This window comes from Heterodontus francisci, chromosome 9, assembly GCF_036365525.1.
Source record: "Heterodontus francisci isolate sHetFra1 chromosome 9, sHetFra1.hap1, whole genome shotgun sequence".
Classification (NCBI taxonomy): Eukaryota; Metazoa; Chordata; class Chondrichthyes; order Heterodontiformes; family Heterodontidae; genus Heterodontus; species Heterodontus francisci.
The window spans coordinates 4,086,315-4,112,078 of NC_090379.1; the positions used below are offsets into that span (position 1 = coordinate 4,086,315).

General features: G+C 45.7%; 1 protein-coding gene across 10 annotated transcripts in view; it reads right to left on the reverse strand.

Moving 5' to 3' along the window:
* The window catches only part of ttll5 (tubulin tyrosine ligase-like family, member 5), a 432,290-nt gene that overhangs the window by 32,456 nt on the left and 374,070 nt on the right, over positions 1–25,764 (reverse strand). For 9 of the 10 annotated variants that reach the window (XR_010975642.1, XM_068038454.1, XM_068038450.1 and 6 more), the window contains one exon: positions 5,033–5,259. Coding sequence is in view for 9 of the 10 variants with exons in the window: in XM_068038454.1 (XP_067894555.1) it covers positions 5,033–5,259 (227 nt within the window). In the remaining variant the exon portion in view is untranslated. Of the gene's footprint in view, positions 1–3,084; positions 3,181–5,032; positions 5,260–25,764 lie in introns of all 10 variants that reach the window. The other variant, XM_068038453.1, reaches the window with a different exon arrangement.

Genomic DNA, 25,764 nt, shown 5'->3' on the forward strand with positions numbered 1-25,764 from the left:
GTGAAGTACCACAGTCCACTAAGTATATCTACTAAACTATTATGTGGTTAACAACAAACAAAAGTGGGATGTTATCTCATTAAAACCAACGTTGAGCAATGATATGCACCAAATTACCCCATGTTATCACTGGGCTGATTAAGCGAACAGAACTAAAACCCTGGGACTGTCTGGGAGCAGAACAGAAACTGTAGCTGAGGCAGTTCTCGTATCAACATTTAAAAATACCATATGATATTCCTCCCTGCGCTGTTTTAACACAGGCAGCAACATACCAAGCAATTGTCTCAGAACAGAACGAACCTGACATTGACAGGGACAGTTTCCAATGGGAGACAACGTGCAACTTTTTTTTTGATCAGGATTCCTCCCTGGAAGTTAGCTTGATCAATAGGTTTGGCTTCCAGTAGGGCAAAGAGCACTCCAGGAATGGAGTCTGTAGCTGCTGCTGGGAAAAGGGGTTCTGATCTCTGATCCCAGGAAGGGGGTCTGATTCACGACCCCTAGGATTCAATCAGCGTTGGGGGGTGGAGGTCCAATCCCTGATGGGGGAGCTTTTCCTGGGGGATCTGATGAAGATGGGGTGGCTGATCCAAGGCAAGCAGGTAGGTTGGGGGTTTGGGGAGTGGGGGGGGCGAGTGGTGTGGTGAGGGAAAGCACATGGTTCTCTTGGCCACAAGCAGTGCTACCTGAGACTGTTCCTGCCTCCCTTCAGCTGATGGTTATTCTGAGGCCCAGGAAATCTGGTCAGCCAGGGTTAAAATAAGAAAACATGTTCAATCTGAGGCTGCCAGTCTCATTAAAATATTTAAATAGCCAACCCACCCCCTTTCCCACCTCTGTTCAAACTGGAAGTGGGCAGGATAGGGTCTGGTTTGAGATTTTTTAAATTTTAATCTCACCTGACCCAACCATCTGTTTTTGAGGGTGGGGGGGGGGGGGGGGGGTTAAAATTCACTCCAATGTTTTTACTCAATATTGTAACAGTTTCTCAGAGATGTTGCAGGGAAAATCCAACTGCATCAGGGCTATGCAGCTAGTGCATGGGAGTACTGGTGTGCAGGAGGGTTGGGATGTAGGGGAGAGTGGAGTGTAGGGAGGCGGGGATATACGGGAGAGTGTAGTATGGGAGGGTCAGAGTGTGGGAGGAGGGGATGTATGGGAGAGTGGAATGTGCAAGGAGGGGATGTACAGGAAAGTGGCGTATGGGAGGGTCAGAGTGTGGGAGGAAGGAGGGGGATATATGGGAGAGTGGAGTGTGGGAGGATCGGAGTGTGAGAGGAGGGAAGTACGGGAGAGTGGAGTGTGCGAGGAGGGGATGTATGGGAGAGTGGAGTGTGGGAGGGTCAGAGTGTGGAACGAAGGAGGGGATATATGTGAGAGTGGAGTGTGGGAGGATCGGAGTGTGAGAGGAGGGAAGTACGGGAGAGTGGAGTGTGGAAGGGTCGGAGTGTGGGTGGAGGGTATGTACGGGAGGAGGGGATGTACAGGAGGAAAAATGTACGGGAGGGTCAGTGCACAGGAGGATTAAGGTATAGCAAGGCTGCTTACTATTCACCCCTGGCAAGGTTAGTGTTTATCCAGTAGGACTGGAATCTAATTTATATTGAGTGCCTGAACTTCTCCACATTTTTGTGGTTTGTGCAGTGTGGCAGGGCCTGAGTGTGGGAAAAAGGGAAATGTCAGCATAAAAACTGAGCAAAATAAAGTGAAGGAGGAGGTAGGGAATCCTCGGGAATGAAAGACACACTGTGGCAGCAGATAATGGGTCCTGAAAGTAGGGCCTACGACAGACTGAGCAGGAAGGAGGAGTGGGTGAGATGCCTGGGTTGGGGGGAGAGGAATTTCCTAAATTACATTCAGAAGTACTGTTTTTCCTCTCTAAGACTTGTTGCCAATTCCCTGCTTGGTGCCTCTAACAAGCAGTGTTAAAGCAACAGTGTAATAGCCCTCTGAGTAAATTAGAAAGCATGAACCCCAAACTGCAAGCAGGTTGAGACATACCCCAGTGCCCCTGGACTGAATGGTTTCAGTCTGGTTCTAGTATACACAAGGGGACACTGAAACAAACACCAATATTAGAGTAATAAACAGGCTCAAGAACCATGGGACTGTTCCAATAAACATCCCTGATACAGAGAGTTTTAAACAGTCCCTGTTCTCCATACGCATTCTCCTATTCACCCCGCCTCCTTATTCTCTTTCCAGCTAATATACTTAGCAGTTTATCTTTGACCACGAGATTCCTTGGAGATTCTGCCAATCTACCTTGGTGATTCAGAATTACACTGGAATCACAACGCAAGCAATTTTGCGGCCTTTGTTTAAGTAAGGATCCCTGCTATGTGTAGCAACATCGTAAAGTCATCTGTCCTCTGTCAGGTAAATAATAATCGATTATTAGCGTATAAAAGTCTCATGTACAGTGTGCACCTCCTACCAGGTGATATATTTCCATTAATGCTCTGTCACTGTTTACCTCTCAGGCCACTCACCACGCACCCCCTCCCCACTGCTGCCAAACCTCCCCCACTCTCCAAAACTTGGTCTCTAGGCAAATGACTCTATGACATTGTTCCACAGTTGAGCTTTTAAGGTAATCTGAAACAGCTTCATGGTAACTTTTACTGGTACAGACCCCACCGCCTATAGCAGGCATGTTGGTGTCATGGTCATTTGCCCACTATACGCAGTGTGCAGTGTAACCTGACGGCCAAGAGGTAGCAGGACAAGGAATCCGTAACAGTAGTTAAACATCCCATGTTTGGGGAGTGTATAGAATAGACATTAGGATTGGTGGTGAATGTGTACTGTAAAATTTTATTTCACTATAGCTAGGTTTTCGATACCAAAAAGAAGCCCCGTCTTGCTGGATTCTATTTTAAGCATTATTTCTACAGTTCCCCCTCTTATTGCCCAGCATAAAATAATCAATTACTTTCACACAATTATACAGTCCAGTTTCTAACAATAAAAACATGACCCTGTCAGTGATACACTGAGGGGAATTACACCATAGCAGTGTCCATGCTCACAGAAGTTGACACTTTCACAACTAGTGACCACATTCAGGCATTTACTCACGATTTGCCATCAAAACTGACTCAGGCAGCAGAAAAATCTGTGACGTTGGTAGAACTGAATTCAAGCCTGGAATTTGTGACGACAGATAGGGAATAACTGGGATTGTAAAGAAATCACACTTTAAAGAGCTGCTTGAACTAGCTGCCATAACATGGTTTAAGCAGCACTTTTGGAATTGATGCTTGTGGTAATGGGGAATGGAAAGTGCCATTTACCTGGTAGTGGTGGCTGTTTGCAATAAGCAAGAATGGTGTAAACTTCAGCTCATCAAAAACTCTGCTGCCCATATCCTAACGCACATCAGGTCCCGTTCACCCACTACCCTTGTGCTCATTGACCTTCATTGGTTCCCGCTCCAGCAATGTCTCAAAGTTAAAATTCTTATCTTTGTTTTCTAATCCCTCCATGGCCTCACGCCTCCCTATCTCTGTAATTTCCTCTGAAATATTTGTGCTCCTCCAATTCTGGCCTCTTGCTCATCCCCAATTTTAATCACTCCACTAGTGGTGGCTGTACCTTCAGTTGCCTGGGCCCTAAGCTCTGGAACTTCCTGCCTAAACCTCTCACCCTAATTATCAGCCTCGACTCCTCAGACGTCTACATTCAGTGTTGATTTGAGTCATCAGCCACCTTGTACAGGTTGGCCAGTTTGGTTGCACAAGGGTCAAGTTAATCCTGATCAGAGCAAGGCTCTGCTCAGCCTCCCTCTTTCTTGGGACTGGAGAGGAGCATCTCACCTCTACCTGCCTCGTAAATCTGCAGCCCAATTGTGTCTAGATAAACCTGTAGCCTCTGTCAGAGTTCCTAACAGCACCGCCCCTACCCAACCAGTCAGTTCTTAACTTGAGCCCAATGTAAACATAGCATCTGGCGTCAGGCATTTCATACGACTCACTGTTGAGGGGGAAGGGCTGCTTCGTGAGCCACAGGAAAAGCAAGAGGCACAAGCTGCCAAGACAAGTGAAGGACTGTTGGGACCTGCTCCTGCAAAGGTTTTTAGTTTTGTTTTTCTGCTCCTGAGACAGCTCAGTGGGTGGGTGCACTGCCCAGGGTGTGACTGAATAGGAATGCCCTCGGTTCCATGAGTTAGTTGATCACATTCAGGACAGCAGCAGAACAGTGGAACAATTGGCCTGAGCACTCTCATACCAGAGAACCGGTCAGGGTTCCCATTCTTGATTCCCATTCTTCCCAGTGACCGTTATTGTGAGGTGTCAATGTGGGCTGGCTGGCAGGCTTTGAATAGATTTGTGAGTCTACTCTCTATAATATATACTGTATGCATTATTTTCTATATTATACAGCTAATGTATACCATTCTCTACAATATACTTGGAATGCACTATTCCCAAAAATATACTGTGTGTACTATTCTCTGATTAACACACACATCTTTATATGCAAAGGTGAGAGTGCGACCACTGAGCCAAGGCTGACACCTACTGTGTGTATAGGATATCACATGCTATGCTGACTATTCTCTCTAACATTCATGGGGCCCCTCAATTCCGTAGGGCCACTAATGCTAGTGTTGTATCCATGCACCAGGCCCTGTGTCAGCAATGCTGTCCAGTGCTGCCCAGCATTCTAAACTGCAGGCTCATCACACTGAAACAAACAGTGCAGATTCAGCGCAATCAAGGTGCAACATAGAAAGGTGGTGTGCTGAAATCAGGTTGCAACAGAGGGTAAATGGGACAGTGCTTGGCACAGTGAGTTGACTGTCTGGTAGCTATAATGGGTGACTCGTGAGATTTTGTGGCAGTTTGAAAGCAGATATTGAATTGGTAGAGGCAGCCGAAGAATTGAGCGGAGCAACATAGCTGCCCAATGCCACTTCAAGTGCCAACCAAAAGCTAACTGAGCCACTACAAGGCGCAGTAAGCAATTAACCTGGCAGAACTATTAGGAATGGGCGAAAGGTCAGAGTCAGTGCTGAAGCTCCTACCTGGGTACCCTCTGGGTGGCTGTCTTTCTGGCCATCCCCTGCTTGTTACTTTGTGGTGGTCTTGGGAGGAGTGGGGGGCTGCTTTCAGAAGCCTCCAGTTTCTGCTGGCTTGCTGGCCACTGGCTGCAGGGGTTGCTGCTCACTGAGGTTTGATTCCCAGCTGCAAGTGGTCCTGACCATTGGGTGCTAGGGTCCATGACCAGAAACTGGTTCTCTGCAAGGATCGCCTGTAACAGCAAGAAACATCGACACATTAAAAATATATACAAACAGATATACATGTATAGATATACACCAATACATACACATGTATAGATATATATGCATCAATATATACAGATATTTATAGTTACATAAAAACATTGTGACAAAACCCCACATTCCAAATGGAAATATTAATTTCACTGTATGGAACTTTGCCTGAGAATTTTATTGGACATTATTACAAATAACTTTAAAACAGAACAGAGAAGCTAAGATGGCCACGCACAACTTGCATATGAGAAGCCAAAGTCTAGCTGGGAGACAGAGGTGATTACCCAGTCTAGCCAGAACAATGGGGGTTCTCTTTGATTAAATTACCGAGAATGGCTTTGTCAATGTTTATCGTCAAAAGCCATCAACACCCATTGACTTTGAAAGAGCCAAACCCCCACCTCCCCTACCAAGTATGTTTGAACAGCTTGAGGAAAGCCTTGAATCTCAAAGAAAATTCCAGAAGACTTTGACTCAAACACAAAGAGGTGGTCACATCACATAATCGCTTGTGCAACTCTAGGAGTTTGTGAATTGTGTCTCAGAAAGCAGACAGGAACTGAAATCCAGGGAAGGATAATCTCCTCTCTCCAGCAATGACCCAGGGTGGCCTCAGCTGCAAGCCTACAGCCCAGTACAGCCAGCAATTAGGGGACATGGATAAAGCCCCTTCTTCTGCCTTCCGGAACCTGAGAACCAAGCCTGAACCGTGCATGTGGCCCAACGAGGACTTCAAGACTACAATTTCAACTAGGACATTGGGACTAAACTTCAGTATTTAAATTCCATTTTTATTAAGGACTCTACTCCAACCTCCTAACTCGGTTTTTCCCCTCTGGAATCTATTTGTGTGTGTGTGTGTGTATGCCTCTCGGGTGAATGTGAGCGTGGCTGCATCGCGTATTTTAGTAATTTTAACCAGTTTAGAGTGTTAAGGTTAATAAATTTACATCTTTCTTGTTTAAACTCAAGAAAACCTGTCTGATTGGTTCATTTTCAATTATATTAGAGGAACAGGAGCAAGTGTTCACTGAGGTGGTAAGTTAAATTACTGTGTTTAAAAGACAAATCCTGTTGCGGTCAAACCAGAGAATGGGAGAAAGGGAAGCCTGAGACCCCTTCCTCACCTGGTTGTAACAACATATACATTAAAATACAAATACACAGATACATACTGATATATATGCTTGTACTATTATATATACATGTAATACACGCAAATGTAAGAAGATATGAATAGGTGGAGGCCATTCAGACCTGTGAGCCTCTTCCATCATTCATTTAGATCATGGTTGATTGGTATCTTAGCTCCATTTACCTGCCTTTGATTCTTATCTTCAATACCTTTACCTCATGCCTACATATATTGTAAATATGTATATATTTACAGTATATACACATGTAGAAACATACAAGAACAAAGCTTGCATTTGTGCATCACCTTTAAAGTAGAAAACTGTTCCAAGGTGCTTCACAGAAGTGTAATTAGATAAAAAAAAAAAGGATACAAGGGCCAAAGATGGAGATATTAGGAGCAGTAACTAAAAGCTTGGAGTCTAGGCAGCTGAAGGCACAGCCAAAGGAAGTGATGGATGTAGAAGAGGCCAGAGTTCAAGGAATGGAGAGTTTCTGGAGGAGGGTTGTAGGTCTAGAGAAAGTTACAGAGATAGGGATGGGTGAGAACACGAAGGGGTTTAAACATGAGGCTTCAAATTTTAAACTGGAGGCTTAGGAGAACCAGGAGCTAATGTAGGTCAGCAAGGTCAGAGTGATATGGGATATGGTGATAGCGCAGGGAAGTGGTGTTGAGGTAAATGATCAGCCATGATCTAACTGAATGGCGAAGCTGGCTCGACGGCTGAATGGTCGACTCCTGTTCCTATGATTGAATCTTATATATGATAGAATACAGGTGGCAGACATTTGGATGAGCTGATGTTTATGGAGGGTGGACGATGTGAGACATTGGAATAGTTAAGTCAGGTTACAACAGCAGATGAGTTGAGGCAGGAGCATGTAAAAGTTATTAGAAACTCCTACCCTAGGACTGTTTGATGCGATAGTATAAAGGGAGATTTGCTCTGTATCTAGCACATCTAATCTGTATCCCCATGACCCTGTATCAATCCTGTCACTCCACTTTAACCTGGGACTTTGACATCCTCCCCCCACCCTCCTCCCCATCTCTTCGACATCCTTGGCAAAGGTTAACAAGTATTTAAAATTCTTGGTGAACTGATATAGAGGTTGAAAGAATCCTTCCCTTCCCAGATGCAGCCACTTAACACTGGCAGCAAGTCATTGCTGGCACAGGACCACAGAATTGGGGCTATACACTCAGAAGAACAGCAGTGAAGCTTGGTGACTAGATTAACTATAGGATTCTCCAACTCTTTTAAAAGGAAATTACACAGATGATTGATAAAGCGGGAATTGAGGGATATAGGGAGAATGTGATTAGATCAGGTGCATTATTAAAGGGTACGGAGACTAAGCAGGAGGGTGGGCTTAGTCTGGGTGGGATAATAAAGGGTATGGGGAGTGAGCAGGAGAGTGAGATTGCACTGGGTGGGATGATAAAGGGTATGGGGATGAGCAGGAGAGCGGGATTGCACTGGGTGAGATAATAAAGGGTATGGGGAGTGAGCATGAGAGCGGGATTGGACTGGGTGGGATAACAAAGGGCATGGGGAGTGAGCAGGAGAGCGGGATTGCACTGCGTGGGATAATAAAGGGTATGGGGAGTGAGCAGGAGAGTGGGATTGGACTGGGTGAGATAACAAAGGGTATGGGGAGTGAGCAGGAGAGTGGGATTGGACTGGGTGAGATAATAAAGGGTATGGGGAGTGAGCAGGAAAGTGGGATTGGACTGGGTGGGATAATAAAGAGTATGGGGAGTGAGGAGAGTGGGATTGGACTGGGTGAGATAATAAAGGGTATGGGGAGTGAGCACGAGAGCGGGATTGGACTGGGTGGGATAATAAAGGGTATGGGGAGTGAGCAGGAGAGCGGGATTGGACTGGGTGGGATAATAAAGGGTATGGGGAGTGAGCAGGAGAGTGGGATTGGACTGGGTGAGATAATAAAGGGTATGGGGAGTGAGCAGGAAAGTGGGATTGGACTGGGTGGGATAATAAAGAGTATGGGGAGTGAGGAGAGTGGGATTGGACTGGGTGAGATAATAAAGGGTATGGGCAGCGAACAAGAGAGTGAGATTGCACTGGGTGGGATAATAAAGGGTATGGGGAGTGAGCAGGAGAGCGGGATTGGACTGGGTGGGATAATAAAGGGTATGGGCAGCGAACAAGAGAGTGAGATTGCACTGGGTGGGATAATAAAGGGTATGGGGAGTGAGCAGGAGAATGGGATTGTACTGGGTGGGATAATAAAGGGTATGGGGAGTGAGCAGGAGAGTGAGATTGCACTGGGTGGGATAATGAAGGGTATGGGGAGTGAGCAGGTGAGTGGGATTGGACTGGGTGGGATAATGAAGGGTATGGGGAGTGAGCAGGAGAGTGGGATTGCACTGGGTGGGAAAATGAAGGGTATGGGGAGTGAGCAGGAGAGTGGGATTGCACTGGGTGGGATAATGAAGGGTATGGGGAGTGAGCAGGTGAGTGGGATTGGACTGGGTGGGATAATGAAGGGTATGGGGAGTGAGCAGGAGAGTGGGATTGCACTGGGTGGGAAAATGAAGGGTATGGGGAGTGAGCAGGAGAGTGGGATTGCACTGGGTGGGAAAATGAAGGGTATGGGGAGTGAGCAGGTGAGTGGGATTGCACTGGGTGGGATAATGAAGGGTATGGGGAGTGAGCAGAAGGTTGGGATTAGACTGAGAGGCTCATGTACAGAAAAACACCAATGGGCCAAGTGGCCTGTTTCTCTGCTGGAATGTTCTAAAATTCTAAACTGCTATGAGGTAAACTGAGCACATTCTTGTAATGTGAAGCTGCCACAACAGATTCTGTGGAAACCTCCAAGCTCCACGCAGCAAGTTTGAAGCACTGCTACCCAATGTTACAGCGACAACAGAGGAAGTCGCCCAAGCCAAGCAACAAAGCTCAATGATGAGCGTGTGTATGCTAAGACAATTCTACTAATATCTCAATATAGTGGCAGGCATTCATTTATAAATATTATTTTCTTGGTGCAGGGTGTTCCACTTTGTTTAATGTGGTAAGGAAGGTTTTGTTTTCAGTAGGGCAGATGTTCGGGACAGGCACTGACCACAGCATCTGTTGCCTGATACAAAGCACATTCTGTTGAGACACGCTGGTAAGCGCTGAAGTAAAAACAGAACATGCTACTGTAAAAACAACATGATGAGGTTGAGCTGAAGCCAAAGCCCCACAGGCATTCTTACTGCTTTTGTTTCAAGATGTCGGAGAGTCAAATCAACACATGTGCATTAATCCAACAGGGCAGAACTCCTGAACATTTCATTTTGATTTTCAACCCCCAATTTGTAACGGGAACTGCAGTTTGGGTTCCACACAAATCTGATTGCAGGTAGCTCCTGCTATCTGTCCTGAGGGAGCGTTGCACTGTCGGAGGGTCAGTACTGAAGGAGCACTGCACTGTCAGAGGGTCATTACTGACGGAGCACTGCACTGTCGGAGGGTCAGTACTGTGGCAGCACTGCACTGTCAGAGGGTCATTACTGACGGAGCACTGCACTGTCGGAGGGTCAGTACTGACGGAGCACTGCACTGTTGAAGGGTCAGTACTGAGGGAGCGTTGCACTGTTGGAGGGTCAGTATTGAAGGAGCGCTGCACTGTCGGAGGGTCAGTACTGAGGGAGCACTGCACTGTCGGAGGGTCAATACTGAAGGAGCACTGCACTGTCAGAGGGTCATTACTGAAGGAGCACTGCACTGTCAGAGGGTCAGTACTGAGGGAGTACTGCACTGTCGGAGGGGCAATACTGAGGGAGCGCTGCACTGTTGGAGGGTCAGTACTGAGGGAGTGTTGCATTCTCGGAGGGTCAGTACTGAGGGAGTGTTGCACTGTTGGAGGGGCAGTACTGAGGGAGAACCGCACTGTCGGAAGGGCAGTACTAAGGGAATGCTGCACTGTCAGAGGAGCAGTACTGAGGGAGCGCTGCGGGAAGGTCACTACTGAGGGAGCGCTGCACCCTCAGAAGGACAGTACAGAAAGATTGTTGGAAGTGTAGTACTGAGGGAGCTCTGCACGGTCAGAGGAGCAGTACAGAGGGTGTGCAGCACTGTCAGAGGTGCCGTCTTTTGGAAGAAATGTTAAACTGAGGCTTCGTCTGCCCACACAGATGGATTCAAATGATCCCACAGCAATATTTAAAGAAGAGCAGAGGAGTTTCCCCCCAACCGCGGCACCCTACCCCTGCCCCGGTCAATAATCGTCACTCAATCAACATCACTTCTACAGATGATCATTTATTTCATTGCTGTTTGTAGGAGCTTGCTGTGTGTAAATTGGGTGCTTCATTTCCTACAATACAAGTAACTACACTTCAAAGAAAGTACTTCATTGGCTGTGAAGGCCTTTGGGACATTCTGAGGTTGTGAAAAATGCTGTAGAAATGCAAGTTCTTTGTCTCTGTTTCAATGCTGAAAGGTCTGCTGCAGCACACAATGTGCAAACCAATTTGCTGCTGCAGATGTGGAAGAGGCTCTGCAAGAGGATGGGGGTAGAAAGGAACTCTCCTTGGAGCAGGGCAGGGTGAGCACCAATGAGGCCAGCTGAAGGTGAGGGCACAGAATGAGGAATAATGTTCAGTCAAAGTTAAAAGCACTCTATCAGAATGCACATGGCATTCACAACAAGGTAGATGATTGGAAGGTAGAAATAGAGGTAAATGGGTATGATTTAATTGCCATTACGGAGACGTGGTTACAGGGTGACAGGACTGGGAACTGAATATTTAGGGATATTCGACAGGAGGGATAGGCGAAGGGAAAAAGTAGGTGGGTAGTGCTGTTAATAAGGGACGAGATCAGTGCTTTAGTGAGAGGATCTTAGATCGAAGGAGCAAGATGTAGAATCATTTTGGGTGGAGCTAAGAAGCAACAAATGTCAGCAAATATTGGTGGGAGTTGTTTAAAGGCCACCAAACTGTAGTGGTAATGTTGGGCACGGTATAAATCAGCAAATTACAGCTGCATGTAGCATGGGCAATACAGTAATAATAGGCATCTTCAATTTACATATAGATTGGGTAATCCTAATTAGCATTAATGCTGTGGAGGATGAATTGCTGGAGTGTGTATGAGATGGCTTTCTGGAGCAGTATGTTCAAGAACCTACTAGGGATTGGGCTATTAGAAAGGGCCAGTTAATAACCTTGCTAAAAAGGAGCTATTAGGAAATAGTGACCACAATATGATAGAATTCTACATTAAGTTTGAAAGAGATAAAGTTCATTCTGAAACAAGGTTCTTAAATCTGAACAAAGGAAACTATGAAGGTATGAGGGGCAAGTTCTAAGACACAAATCCAACTGGAAAGGTGAATCAACCGTGGATAACAGAAGAAGTTAGGTCAAAGGAAGTGGCTTATAAGGTCGCCAGAAAAAGTGATAAGCCCAAGGATTGGGAGCAATTTAGAATCCAGAAAGGAGGACCAAGAAACTGATAAAGAAAGGGAAAAGAGAGATAGCTAGAAACATAAAGGCAGACTGTAAAAGCTTCTTTAGGCATGTGAAAAGGAAATGATTAGCAAGGACAAATGGGGTCCATTGCAGGCAGAGACAGGAGAGTTTGTGGTGGAGAATGGTGGAGAGACTAAAAAATTACTTTGTGTCTGTCTTCACGGAGGAAGACACAAAAAATCTCCCAGAAATATAAGGGAACCAAGGGCATTGTAAAAATGAAGAACTGAAAGTAATTAGTATCAATAAAGAGGTAGTACTCAAAAAATTGAAAGTTGATAAATGCCCTTGACCAGATGAGCTACATCCCAGAGTATTGAAGGAGGTGGCTACAGAGATAGTGGATGCATTGATGGTTATCCTTCAAAATTCTATAGATTCTGGAAGGGTTCCTACAGACTGGAAAGTAGCAAATGTAAGCCCACTATTTAAGAAGGGAGCGAGAGAGAAAACAGAGAACTACAGACCTATTAGCTTGATGTCAGTAGTAGGGAAAATTTTACAATACATTATAAAGGATGAGATAACTGGACACTTGGAAAATAATGATATAATTAGGCAGAGTCAACATGAATTTGTGAAAGGGAAATCATGTTTGACAAACCTGTTGGAGTTTTTTGAGGATGTTACTTGTAGCATAGATAAAGGAGAAACAGTGGATGTGGAGTATTTGGATTTACAGATGACTTTTGATAAGGTCCCACACAGGAGGTTAGTAAACAAAATTAGAGCACATGGGATTGGGGGTAATATACTGCAATGGATTGAGAATTGGTTAACAGACAGAAAGCAGAGAGTAGGAATAAATGTGTTATTCTCAGGATGGCAGGCTGTTACTAGTGGGGTACTGCAAGGATCAGTGCTGGGACCCCAGCTGTTTACAATCTATATAAATGATTTGGATGTGGGGACCAAATGTAATATTTCCAAATTTGCTGATGGCATAAAACTTGATGGGAATGTGAGGAGGCTTCAAGGGGATTTGGACAGGTTAAGTGAATGGGCAAGAACATGGCAGATGGAATATAATGTGAATAAGTGTGAGGTAATCTACTTTGGTAGAAAAAAAACAGAAAGACAGAGTATTTCTTAAATGGTAAGAGGTTGGGAAGTGTTGATGTACAAAGAGACCTGGGAGTCCTTGTTCATGAGTCACAAAAAGCTAGCATGCAGGTGCAGCAAGCAATTAAGAAAGCAAATGGTATGTTGGCTTTCATCGCAAGGGGATTTGAGTACAGGAGTAAAGATGTCCTGCTTCAATTGTATAAAGCCTTGGTGAGACTGTACCTGGAGTATTGTGTACAGTTTTGGTCTCCTTATCTCATGAAGAATATACTTTCCATAGAGGGAGTGCAACAGAGGTTCACAAGACTAATCTCTGGGATGGTGGGATTGTCTTATGAGGAGAGAGTGCAGAAACTGGGCCTGTATTCTCTAGAGTTTCGAAGAATGTGAGGTGATCTCATTGAAACTTACAAAATTCTTACAGGGTGCAAGAGGGTAGAGGTGGATAAGATGTTTCCTCTGGCTGGTGAGTCTAGAACAAGGGGACACAGTCTCAGAATAAGGGGCAGGCCATTTAAGACCGAGATGAGGAGGAATTTCTTTTTCAGAGGGTGGTGAATCTGCAGAATTCTCTACCCCCGAGGGCTGTAGAAGCTCAATCATTGAGCATGTTCAAGATGATTTCTGAATACTAACAACATTAAGGGATATGGGAATAGTGGGGAAAAATGGCGTAGAGGTAGATGATCAGCCATGATCTGTTTGAATGGCAGAGCAGGTTTGATGGGCCGAATAGCCTACTCCTGCTCCTATTTCCTATGATCCTTTGCTAGACCACTTAGTGCAGGAAGATGTCTAATGGCATCAGCTGGTCAAGCAAAGTAGAAGTAGTGAGCCACACCTACACGTATCAGCTGTGTTGCTTCTGTTATTGGATTAATAACCCAGAGAACCTGAGTTCAAATCTCACCATGGGTAGTTTGAGAATTTCTATTCAGTCATGAATCTGGAAATAAAAAGCTGGTAGCAGTAAAAATAACCAGGAGACTACTGGATTGTTGTAAAAGACAACTGGTTCACTAATGTCCTTTACAGAAGGAAATCTGTCCGGGCCTATCTATGACTCCAGTCCCTTCCCAACACGGTTGACGCTTAACTGCCCTCTGAGGTGGACAAGTATGCCTGTTGGTTGTATCAGTTCAAGAAGAAGACCCACCACCACCTTCTCAGGGCAACTAGAGATGGGCCAGTGGCCAAAGAACTTTTAACAATGCACCATACTTGGCATGTTTGGCTATTAGAATCAGCTGCCACTCATTATGTTAAAATGTTTCTGGTGCTTACCAGCAGTGTCCTCAAAACTATTATGGTCTGCCTGCTGACAAGTGGGTGTTATTCTGTGGTATGGTCACTGAAGGGTATTTGGTCTTTTTGTGGTTTTTTTTTTAGGACAAGGCAGTCCATAACCGCAGCTGCAGGTGAACATCCAGGCTCAAACTAGATAGCTAACTGCCGCAGTCTGTTTACTGGCCGCTTCATAGTGCCTTTGGCAGCTTGGTGCACTGTGAGAAACGGGCCTCACTAGCATCATTCCTACACAGAAACTCTGGCAGCCTTAGTAAAGTCTACAGGTGCCAATTTGGAGTGGGCTGTCAGCTCGGGCTTGGCAAGCAGTTGCAGACATGATTCACATCCATTTCACTGGGGCCAGTGGATCTACGGCACAGCAAGTAGGCACATAAATGATGCCACTGTCTCTCAGGAATGGAGAGCTTGCATGCTTCCCCTCGGATGCATGCAGCTGTGGCAGAGAGAACACAGGTCCAGGTTGCCATGCAACTCTGGATCCAGGCTGTTCGTGCAGTAGTCCAAATAGTGTGGGCCCATATCAAGATTTAGGTTGATGTGAGGGCTCCTCCTGACGCACTGCACCCAGCCATCACCCATAATCCTGCTGCTCATACAGCACCTGGGAGAAGTAGTAGATGGTGGTGTATTGGTTCTGGTACGGAACTAGCAACCCAGAGGTTGTGATTCACAACCTTGTGATACTGAATTCAATAAACTGGATCAGTTGTAGGCTTTCACCACAAAATGTTACCATGAATCTCTCAGATTGTCACAAAATCTCAACTGGTTCACTATTATCCTTCAGGGAAGGAAGCCTGCATCCTTACCCAGTCTGACCTGCACATAACTCTACTCCCACAATATGTGATTGACTCAATATCCTCTGAAGTGGCCGAGAAAACATCTCAGTTGTATACCAAACACTCAACCTTCTCAGGGCAACCAGAGTTGGGTAATCAACACAACCTTAACAATGTCACCCACATCCCGCAAATAAACAAAAAAAAGAATAAAAGTATTGCACATTGACATCAAGAGATTTCCCAGTGATGAGAAGTAGGTGTAAACACACAGCATGGATGATGGATATACTGAGAGCAGCACAACAGTCACTGGCTATGTCTGCTTTTTGGTAAGATGTGGAAGTTGCTTTGACGAATGATGAACAATTCTGTGAATGGGAGTTGATTTGCACAGACAGGGTGTGTAGGGGAAAGGGGAGATATAGACACGACTGCTCATGTAGTGGCCAGGGTAGAGAAGAGAAGGAATGGTCAAGGTGAAGCAAATAGGTGACCCAAACCCAAAACAACTACTTCTCTTTATATAGTACCTTTAACATAATAAAATGTCCCAAGGTGCTTCTCGGGAGCATTATAATATAAAGTATGATATTGAACCACAAAAGGAGATATTGGGTCAGATCACCAAAAGCTTGGTCAAAGTGGTGGGTTTTAAGAGGTGCCAGTTAGCCTAACGTCTGTCATTGGGAAAATGCTATAATTAATCCATTATTAAAGTGGTAGTAGCAGGACATCTAGAAAACCACAATATAACAGGCAGAGTCTCCAAACAGTCAGGGTGAGATAGAGAGGCAGATATGTAGGCAAATCTCAGAGAGGTGTAAAGATAATAGGGTAATAATAGTAGGGGATTTCAACTTCCCCAATATCAACTGGGATAGTCTTAGGGCAAAAGGCTTAAAGGGGGCGGAATTCTTAAAATGCATACAGGAGAGCTTTTTGAGTCAGTACGCAGAAAGTCCTGAGTAGGGGCAGTACTGGACCTAATCCTAGGGAATGAAGCCAGACAAGTGGCAAAAGTGTCAGATGGGAAGCATTTCGGGGATAGTGACCATAACTCTGTAAGATTTAAGGTTGTTATGGAAAAGGACAAAGATGGACCGGAAATAAAGGTACTGAATGGGGGGAAGGCTGATTTTAAGATGATAAAAGGCGAAAGTGGACTGGGAGCAGCTACTTGTAGGAAAGTCCACATCAGACCAATGAGAGTCATTCAAAGCGGAAATAGTGAGAGTTCAGAGCCAACATGTACCCGTTGAGGTGAAGGGTCGGACCAACAAGTACAGAGAACCCTGGATGTCAATGGGGATTGGATCAGGAAAAAAAAGGAGGCTTACGGCAGATTCAGAGCACTGAAAACAGCGGAGGCACTAGAGGAATATAGAAAGTGTAGGGGGCACTTAAAAAAGTCATTAGGAAAGCGAAGAGGGGACATGAAGAAACACTGGTGGGCAAAATAAAGGAAAATCCTAAGGCGTTTTATAAGTATATTAAGGGCAGGAGGATAATCAGGGAAAGGGTAAAGCCCATTAGGGTCCAAAGTGGCAAACTGTGTGTGGTGCCGGAGGACATGTGAGGTTTTAAATGATTATTTTTCATCTGTGTTCACTATGGAGAAGGACAATGTAGGTGCAGAGATCAGGGAGGGAGATTGTGATATACTTGAACATATTGGCATTGAAAGGGAGGAAGTATTAGCTGTTTTAGCAGGTTTAAAAGTGGATATATCCCCAGGCCCAGATGAGATGTATCCCAGGCTGTTGTGTGAGGCAAGGGAGGAGATAGCAGGAGCTCTGACACAAATTTTCAAATCCTCTCTGGCCACAAGAGAGGTACCAGAGGATTGGAGGACAGCGAATGTGGTACCGCTATTCAAGAAGGGTAGCTGGGATAAATCAGGTAATTACAGGCCAGTGAGTCTAACATCAGTGGTTGGGAAACTATTGGAAAAAATTCTGAGGGGTGGAATTAATCTCCACTTGGAGAGGCAGGGATTAATCAGGGATAGTCAGCATGGCTTTGTCAGGGGGAGACCGTGTCTAACTAACTTGATTGAATTTTTCGAGGCGGTGACTCAATGTGTAGATGAGGGTAAAGCAGTTGATGTAATCTACATGGACCTCAGTAAGGCTTTTGATAAGGTCCTGCATGGGAGATTGGTTAAGAAGGTAAGAGTCCATGGGATCCAGGGCAATTTGGGTGGCACAGTGGCGCAGTGGTTAGCACCGCAGCCTCATAGTTCCAGGGACCCGGGTTCAATTCTGGGTACTGTCTGTGCGGAGTTTGCAAGTTCTCCCTGTGACCGCGTGGGCTTTCGCCGGGTGCTCCGGTTTCCTCCCAAAGCCAAAGACTTGCAGGTGATAGGTAAATTGGCCATTGTAAATTGCCCCTAGTGTAGGTAGGTGATAGGGAATATGGGATTACTGTAGCGTTAGTATAAATGGGTGGTTGTTGGTCGGCACAGACTCCGTGGGCCGAAGGGCCTGTTTCAGTGCTGTATCTCTAAGTAAATAAATTTGTCAAATTGGATCCAAAATTGGCTTGGAGGCAGAGGGTAATGGTTGAGGGTTGTTTTTGCGAGTGGAAGCCTGTGACCAGTGGTGAACCACAGGGATCGGTGCTGGGTCCCTTGCTGTTTGTAGCGTACATTAACGATTCAGATGTGAATACAGGAGGTATGATCAGTAAGTTCGCAGATGACACAAAAATTGGTGGTGTCGTAAATAGTGAGGAGGAAAGCCTTAGATTACAGGATGATGTAGATGGGCTGGTAAGATGGGTGGAGCTGTGGCAAATGGAATTTAATCCTGAGAAGTGTTTGGTGATGCATTTTGGGAGGACTAACAAAGCAAGGGAATAGACAATGGATGGTAGGACCCTAGGAAGCACAGAGGGTCAGAGGGACTTGATGTACTTGTCCGTAAATCACTGAAGGCAGCAGCACAGGTAGATAAGGTGGCTAGGAAGGCATATGGGATACTTGCCTTTATTAGCCAAGGTATAGAATATAAGAGCAGGGAGGTTATGATGGAGCTGTATAAAACACTAGTTAGGCCACAGCTGGAGTACTGTGTACAGTTCTGGGCAACGCACTGTAGGAAGGATGTGACTGCACTGGAGAGGGTGCAGAGCAGATTCACCAGGATGTTGCCTGGGCTGGAGCATTTCAGCTACGAAGAGAGACTGAAAAGGCTAGTGTTGTTTTAGGCTGAGGGGGGGACCTGATTGAGGTATACAACATTATGAAGGGCATTGATAGGATAGATAGAAACTTTTTCCCTTAGCAGAGGGGTCAATAACCAGGGGGCATAGATTTAAGGTAAGGGGCAGGAGGTTTAGAGGGGATTTGAGGAAAAGAAATGTCACCCAGAGGGTGATTGGAATCTGGAACGCACTGCCTGAAGAGGTGTTAGAGGCAGGAACCCTCACAACATTTAAGAAGTATTTAGATGAGCATTTGAAATGCAATAGCATACAAGGCTATGGGCCAAGTGCTGGAAAATGGGATTAGAATAGATAGGTGCTTGATGGAAGGCACAGACACGATGGGCCGAAGGGCCTGTTTCTGTGCTGTAAAACTCGATGACGCTATGACTGTAACGTGGTTTTGTGAAAGGGAAACTGTGTTTGACAAATTTATTAAAGTTCTTTGAGGATCTAACAAGCAGGGTGGATAAACGGGAACTGGTGATGTCATGTATTTGGATTTCCAAAAGGCATTTGATAGGGTGCCGCATAAAAGGTTACTACAGAAGATAAGAGCTTATGTTGTTGGAAATAATATATTAGCAAGGATAGTGGATTGGCTAACGAACAGGAAACACAGAGTCAGGATAAATGTGGCATGTTCTGGATGGCAAACTGTAACTAGTGGAGTGCCACAGGGATCAGTTCTGGGGCCTCAACTATATATGATCTATATTAATAACTTGGATGAAGGGACCGACTGTATTGTAGCCAAATTTGCTGACGATACAAATGTAGGTAGGAAAGAAAGTTGTGAGGAGGATACAAAGAGTCTGCTGAGTGATATCAATAGGTTACGTGAGTGGCCAAAAATTTGACAGATGGAGTATAACGTGGGAAAATTTGAGGTTGTCCATTTTGGCAGGAAGAATAGAAAAGCAAATATTATTTATTTGCAGAGACTGCAGAATGCTGCGGTACAGAGGCATCTGGGTGTCCTTGTATGCGAATCACAAAAAGTTAGCATGCAGGTACAGCAAGTAATTAGAAAGGCAAATGGAATGTTGGCCTTTATTGCAAAGGGGGAAGGAATCTTGTTACAACTGTACAGGGCATTGGTGAGACCATACCTAGAATACTGCATACAGTTTTGGTCACATTATTTAAGGAGGGACATATTTGGTTTGGAAGCAGTTCACTGGGCTGATTCCTGGGATGAGGAGTTTGTCTTATGAGGAAAGGTTGAGCAGGTTGGGCCTATACTCATCAGAGTTTAGAAGATTGAGAGGTGATCTTATTGAAACATATAAGATTCTGAGGGGGCTTGACAGGGTAGGTGCTGAGAAGATGTTTCCTCTTGAAGGTGAATCTAGAACTAAGAGGCACAGTTTCAAAATAAGGGGTCTCCCATCTAAAACGGAGATGAGGAGGAATTTCTTCTCTCAGAGGGTCGTGTTTGAAATTCTCTTCCCCAGCGAGCAGTGGAGGCTAGCGAATTTAATATATTCAAGGCCGAGTTAGACAGATTTTTGATTGACAAGGGAGTCAAGGGTTATTGGGGGCAGGCAGGAAAGTGGAGTTGAGGCCACAATCAGATCAGGCATGATCTTATTGAATGGCAGAGCAGGCTCGAGGGGCTGAATGACCTACTCCTGCTCCTATTTCTTATGTCCTTATGTAAAGGAGGAAAGAGAAGTGGAGAGGGTTAGGAAAGGAATTCCTGGACTACACATCTGTTTATAAAGCCAAGGATTCAGTATTCTTTGTTAACAGCCTTCTCAACTTGTCCGCCACCTTTGTTCCTGTACCCCTTTTAAAATGTTACCATTTATTGCTTCACCTCATTTTTCTTTCCAAAGTGCTCCACCTCACATTTCTCTACATTAAATTTCAACTGCTTTGTATCTACCCATTTCACCAGTCTGGCTAAGACCTCGAAGTCTGTTACTATCCTCCTTCTGGTTTATTACATTCCCACGCTAAATGCCAGCTGTATATTTTAAAATTATGCCCTGAATTTCCAAATCCTGGTCATCAATACATATCAAAAGAGCAGTGGCCCTAATATTGACTCTTGGGGGACACCACTGTATATCCTCCTCCAGTCTGAAAAAACAGCCATTCACCATTACTCTCTGCTTTCTGTCTCTTAGCCAATTTTGTATGTAAAATCCATGGGCTTCAATTTTACGAACAAGTCTATAATGTGGCACTTTATCAAATACCTTCTGAATGTCCATATACACAACGACAACTGCACTACCTTTATCATCCCTCTCCTTTAATTAATTGAACAAGTCAAATCAAATTTGTCAGACATGATTTGCCTTTAATAGATCTGTGTTGGCTGTCATTTATTAACCCTTGAGGGAAAAATACTGACATTTCCTGATGACACCATGTTGGGAGATATGGCGAATTGTTACAAAAGAGTGCCGCTCATAGGTAGAGAGCAAAATCTTTTTAAAAAGGAATTAGATAGTTGCTTCAAAAAGAGACATCTTACAGGGTAAGGGAAGTGATCAGGAGAATGGGGTTAGACTGAGTGGGATATTAGTGTGTGGAGTGAGCAGGACAGTGAGATTAGACTGGGTGCAATATATTCAAAGGAGGTGGGGAGTAAGGGGAAGAGTGGAATTGAACTGGGCAGAATGTGGTTTTTCATTTAGTGATATACAGTGGATTTCCTCTTTTCTGCTCATGCTGACTTTCTTGCTAACATTATTCACAAATGGAATTTATAATTCGAAAGGGGAAATTCCATCAACAGCATTGAAAAAGAAACAATCCCCTTTCAATGGCAGCCCTGGTCAGACTAGGGCACAATATTCAGAGATATTATAGCTCAGAATGAACTAACCTGTTCCACGTATCTCCTGCTTGATGCACCTTGTCCTGTTCTTCTCTCCCTCCCTCTCCCTAGTGGACACTGAGTCTATCAGAGGTGACTTCAAATAGTCACTGATCATCTACATAGCAAAGCGTCAGTACCTGGATCTGCACCATATGCCAGAGGCAGATCGACAAACTGTTTATTTTTCAGCTCCAAGTGAAACATTTTTATACTTACAATCCATTACAGAAAATTCTCTCCAATAAACTGTAATCTTTCTGTGCCGTGTGTGTGCCAGATGGATGAGTGCCATATGTTGAAAGACAATCAATGAACACTCCAAGATGAAAGAACAATGGGTGGTCTGGCACTCCATTAAGACATTGTAAGCTCCAGTCTGCACGAAACTTCACATTTTCCATTGCAATATTTTCCTTGCTTTCCCCCGCAACAATGCTATCCAATATGTGCGACTTCATTCATTGTGGAGGGTACATTCCTGCTCTACACTAGAATAGGGAAAGCAGGATCGACTACAAAAGCTGCATCTCTCTGATGTACGAATGGGGATCCTGTGTCCCAGCCTGGAGCAGAGGGATTTTATTTTAACAAGGCACGGGTAACTCTGCTAGCATGGTTCTGTCCATGGAAGCTACAACTCACCCAGAAGGCTCCTCATTGCGACAGACAGAGTGGATTAGCTGGGCTGAGGTTAGCGAAGAGCAGCTGTCATGGCAAGACTGGTGATTATTCAATCACACCACCAGTGACCTATGGCAGGCTTGCTGCTCTGTCTCTCTATTCCTGGCCTGGTCATCTTGAGACCATTGAGCTGCGACTGAGTGTTGCTCCCTTTTGTGTTTTATTCTCTTGTCGACAGACAGTAAGGAATTGCAAGGAGGCAGGGATGACCTTTCATGCTCCAAGTGAGAGAAAGGCCCCTATTAAAACCGGAGACCCACGTCTACTCTAAGGAGAAGCATGTCTCACAAGCAAGGCATATTTGAGATGACAGCCTTCAAATAGAAAGTGAGTGAGTGCCACTGGCCAAGAAGAACATCAAAGTGCTTACTATTCAGAACAGGAATGCCTCTACAGTCATGTAAAGACTGATCCCAGGGGAACCATGAAAGAATGTATTTTTATTGAATCATTTAATTAAATAAAGCATGGCAAGTCAATCATAGACTACTGCTACTTAGAAATCCAAGCACTATTCCAAGTTAACAAAAAAATGCCTCCATTTGTTCCTCTTTGCTGTCCCTTTATTCAATGCTGTCTGGAAACGTTGTGCTTGGGCCTAAGGTGAGATAGGGGACAATCTGTTTTACTTTCGGTCCCCTGTTTATCAGGCTGTCACTCAGGGGGCAGTTTCACCCATCCACCGAGTTCCTGCACAGACTCCAGGACTGGGAAGAGGAGCAGCAAAGGGTAGGAACCCATGGGTCGGCAATCACTCGCTGAACACTGGAATTTCTCAGTGTTAAAATAGATCATGATGGGAATGCATGGAGCACCTGTCAGAGAGAAGACTGGTTAACATTTCTAGTCCAGTGCAGACTGACTTGCTGTGTATTTCCAACATTTCACTTCTATTTTCAGATTTCCCTATTCCTTTCATCTCGACCTCAACTTTAGAATGACTCAATATAGAATAACTCCAACTAAACCAATCAGAAACCACCCTTCTTAGTATCATAGAATACGGAGGACAGAAAGAGGCTATTCAGCCCATTAAGTCCTACTCCAGCTTTCTAACCTTGGCCCTCATTTCCAGGCTATGGTGACAACATGAACTCACCAACAGCTTCTTGGTCAATAAATGTGGTCACCCACATCCCAAGAACAAATTTTAAAATAGTCCAGGTTCCCTCCTCTCCTGAAGGTGCTGACTCTCACTGGGGTACAGGTCCCCTCCTCTCCTGAAGGTGCTGACTCTCACTGGGGTACAGGTCCCCTCCTCTCCTGAAGATGCTGACTCTCACTGGGGTACGGGTTCCCTCCTCTCCTGAAGGTGCTGACTCTCACTGGGGTACAAGTCCCCTCCTCTCCTGAAGGTACTGACTCTCACTGGGGTACGGGTCCCCTCCTGTCCTGAAGGTGCTGACTCTTACTGGGGTAAGGGTCCCCTCCTCTCCTGAAGGTGCTGACTCTCACTGGGGTACGGGTCCACTCCTCTCCTGAAGGTGCTGATTCTCACTGGGGTATGGGGCCCCTCCTCTCCTGAAGGTGCTGACTCTCACTGGTGTACGAGTTCCCTCCTCTCCTGAAGGTGCTGACTCTCACTGGGGTACGAGTCCCCTCCTCTCCTGAAGGTGCTGATGCTCACTGGGGTAAGGGTCCCCTCCCGTCCTGAAGGTGCTGATTCTCACTGGGGTACGGGTCCCCTCCTCTCCTGAAGGTGCTGACTCTCACTGGGGTACGGGTCCCCTCCTCTCCTGAAGGTGCTGACTCTCACTGGGGTACGGGTCCCCTCCTCTCCTGAAGGTGCTGACTCTCACTGGGGTAAGGGACCCCCTCCTCTCCTGAAGGTGCTGACTCTTACTGGGGTACGGGTCCCCATCTCTCCTGAAGATGCTGACACTTACTGGGGTACGGGTCCCCTCCTCTCCTGAAGGTGCTGACTCAATGGGGTATGGGTTCCCCTCCTCTCCTGAAGGTGCTGACTCTCACTGGGGTACGGGTCCCCTCCTCTCCTGAAGGTGCTGACTCTCACTGGGGTACGAGTCCCCTCCTCTCCTGAAGGTTCTGACTCTCACTGGGGTACGGGTCCCCTCCTCTCCTGAAGGTGCTGACTCAATGGGGTATGGGTTCCCCTCCTCTCCTGAAGGTGCTGACTCTCACTGGGGTACGAGTCCCCTCCTCTCCTGAAGGTTCTGACTCTCACTGGGGTACGGGTTCCCTCCTCTCCTGAAGGTGCTGACTCTCACTGGGGTAAGGGTCCCCTCCCGTCCTGAAGGTGCTGATTCTCACTGGGGTACGGGTCCCCTCCTCTCCTGAAGGTGCTGACTCTTACTGGGGTAAGGGTCCCCCTCCTCTCCTGAAGGTGCTGACTCTCACTGGGGTATGGGTCCCCTCCTTTCCTGAAGGTGCTGACTCTCACTGGGGTACGGGTCCCCTCCTCTCCTGAAAGTGCTGACTCTCACTGGGGTACGGGTCACCCTCCTCTCCTGAAGGTGCTGACTCTCACTGGGGTATGGGTCCCCTCCTTTCCTGAAGGTGCTGACTCTCACTGGGGTACGGGTCCCCTCCTCTCCTGAAGGTGCTGACTCTCACTGGGGTATGGGTCCCCTTCTTTCCTGAAGGTGCTGACTCTCACTGGGGTACAGGTCCCCTCCTCTCCTGAAGGTGCTAACTCTCACTGGGGTATGGGTCCCTTCCTCAGCTGAAGGTGCTGACTCTCACTGGGGTATGGGTCCCCTCCTCAGCTGAAGGTGCTGACTCTCACTGGGGTATGGGTCCCCTCCTCAGCTGAAGGTGCTGACTCTCACTGGGGTACGTGTCCCCTCCACTGCTGAAGATGCTTATTTTTGATATTTGACCAAATAGGATGGATCCAAATTGAGTCCATGCTGCCCTGTAAAGTTCACTACCACACCTGGCACTGCAAATGAATATGTCAAATGAACATATGAAAACAATCATCTTTTTTTCTTTCTTTATTCTGCTACTCACAAAATATTTAGCCCTACCTGAACACTCCAATGTGTACTGTTCCCTCCATACTTTCTGTGATTCTATAGTGATTGGCAGAAAAACTAGTGGGGAGATGAGGGAAAGTTTTTTCAACCAGAGGGTGCTGGGGGTCTGGAACTCTGTCTGAAAGGAGTCTGGATATGCACCTCAAGTGCCGTAATCTGCAGGGCTACGGACCAAACGCTGAAAGGTGGGAGTAGAATGGGTGGATCGTTTTTTTCGGTCAGCACAGACACGATGGGCCAAGTGGCCTCTTTCTGTGCCTTAAACATTCTATGATTCGATATATTCCACCACCCATTTGTTTATTATCAAAGTACCTGCAAGGTTGAGGTCATTGCAGCACATTGCTCATCTATTTCTGAGCAGAAAGCTAACTGTCCCTTGAATTAATAGCTGGAATATTTGTATAGGTTGCTGGCTGGAGTCCAGGGCGCATGAGGTTATGCTGTTGCTGTCCATTAACTGTGAACATGAACACCACGGCTTGGCTCAGCAGCAACCACACATGGTTTCTGTAATCCTTAAATTAAAACAAAAGCGTGCATTGAGTGACATGCTCCAACAGCTGCTACTCAGTGCACTCACCACCACACGTCCCAGTTGTTTGAAATAAGTGGCAAGGATCATTAAGTGATAACAACAGGCTGCTCGTTCCAAGCTGGGAAACACCAGAAAGGAAGCAAGATTAGAAATGAACAATCAAGCTGAACATCATTTAACAGATAACTAACTATATCACAATTTGAGCAAAGTTACACAAAAGACTGTCACTATGTACATGAATGGGGACTCAGTAATGAGGTCCCACATTAGTGCAATGTGGCTGCAGTCTGTACTATCCAGAGGATGCAGTGCAGCAACTCCTCCACAACTAGAAGGACAAGGGCAGCAATGTCGTGGGAACACCATCATCTGCAAGTTCCCCTCCAAGTCACACACCATCCTGACTTGGAATTATATCGCCGTTCCATCATTG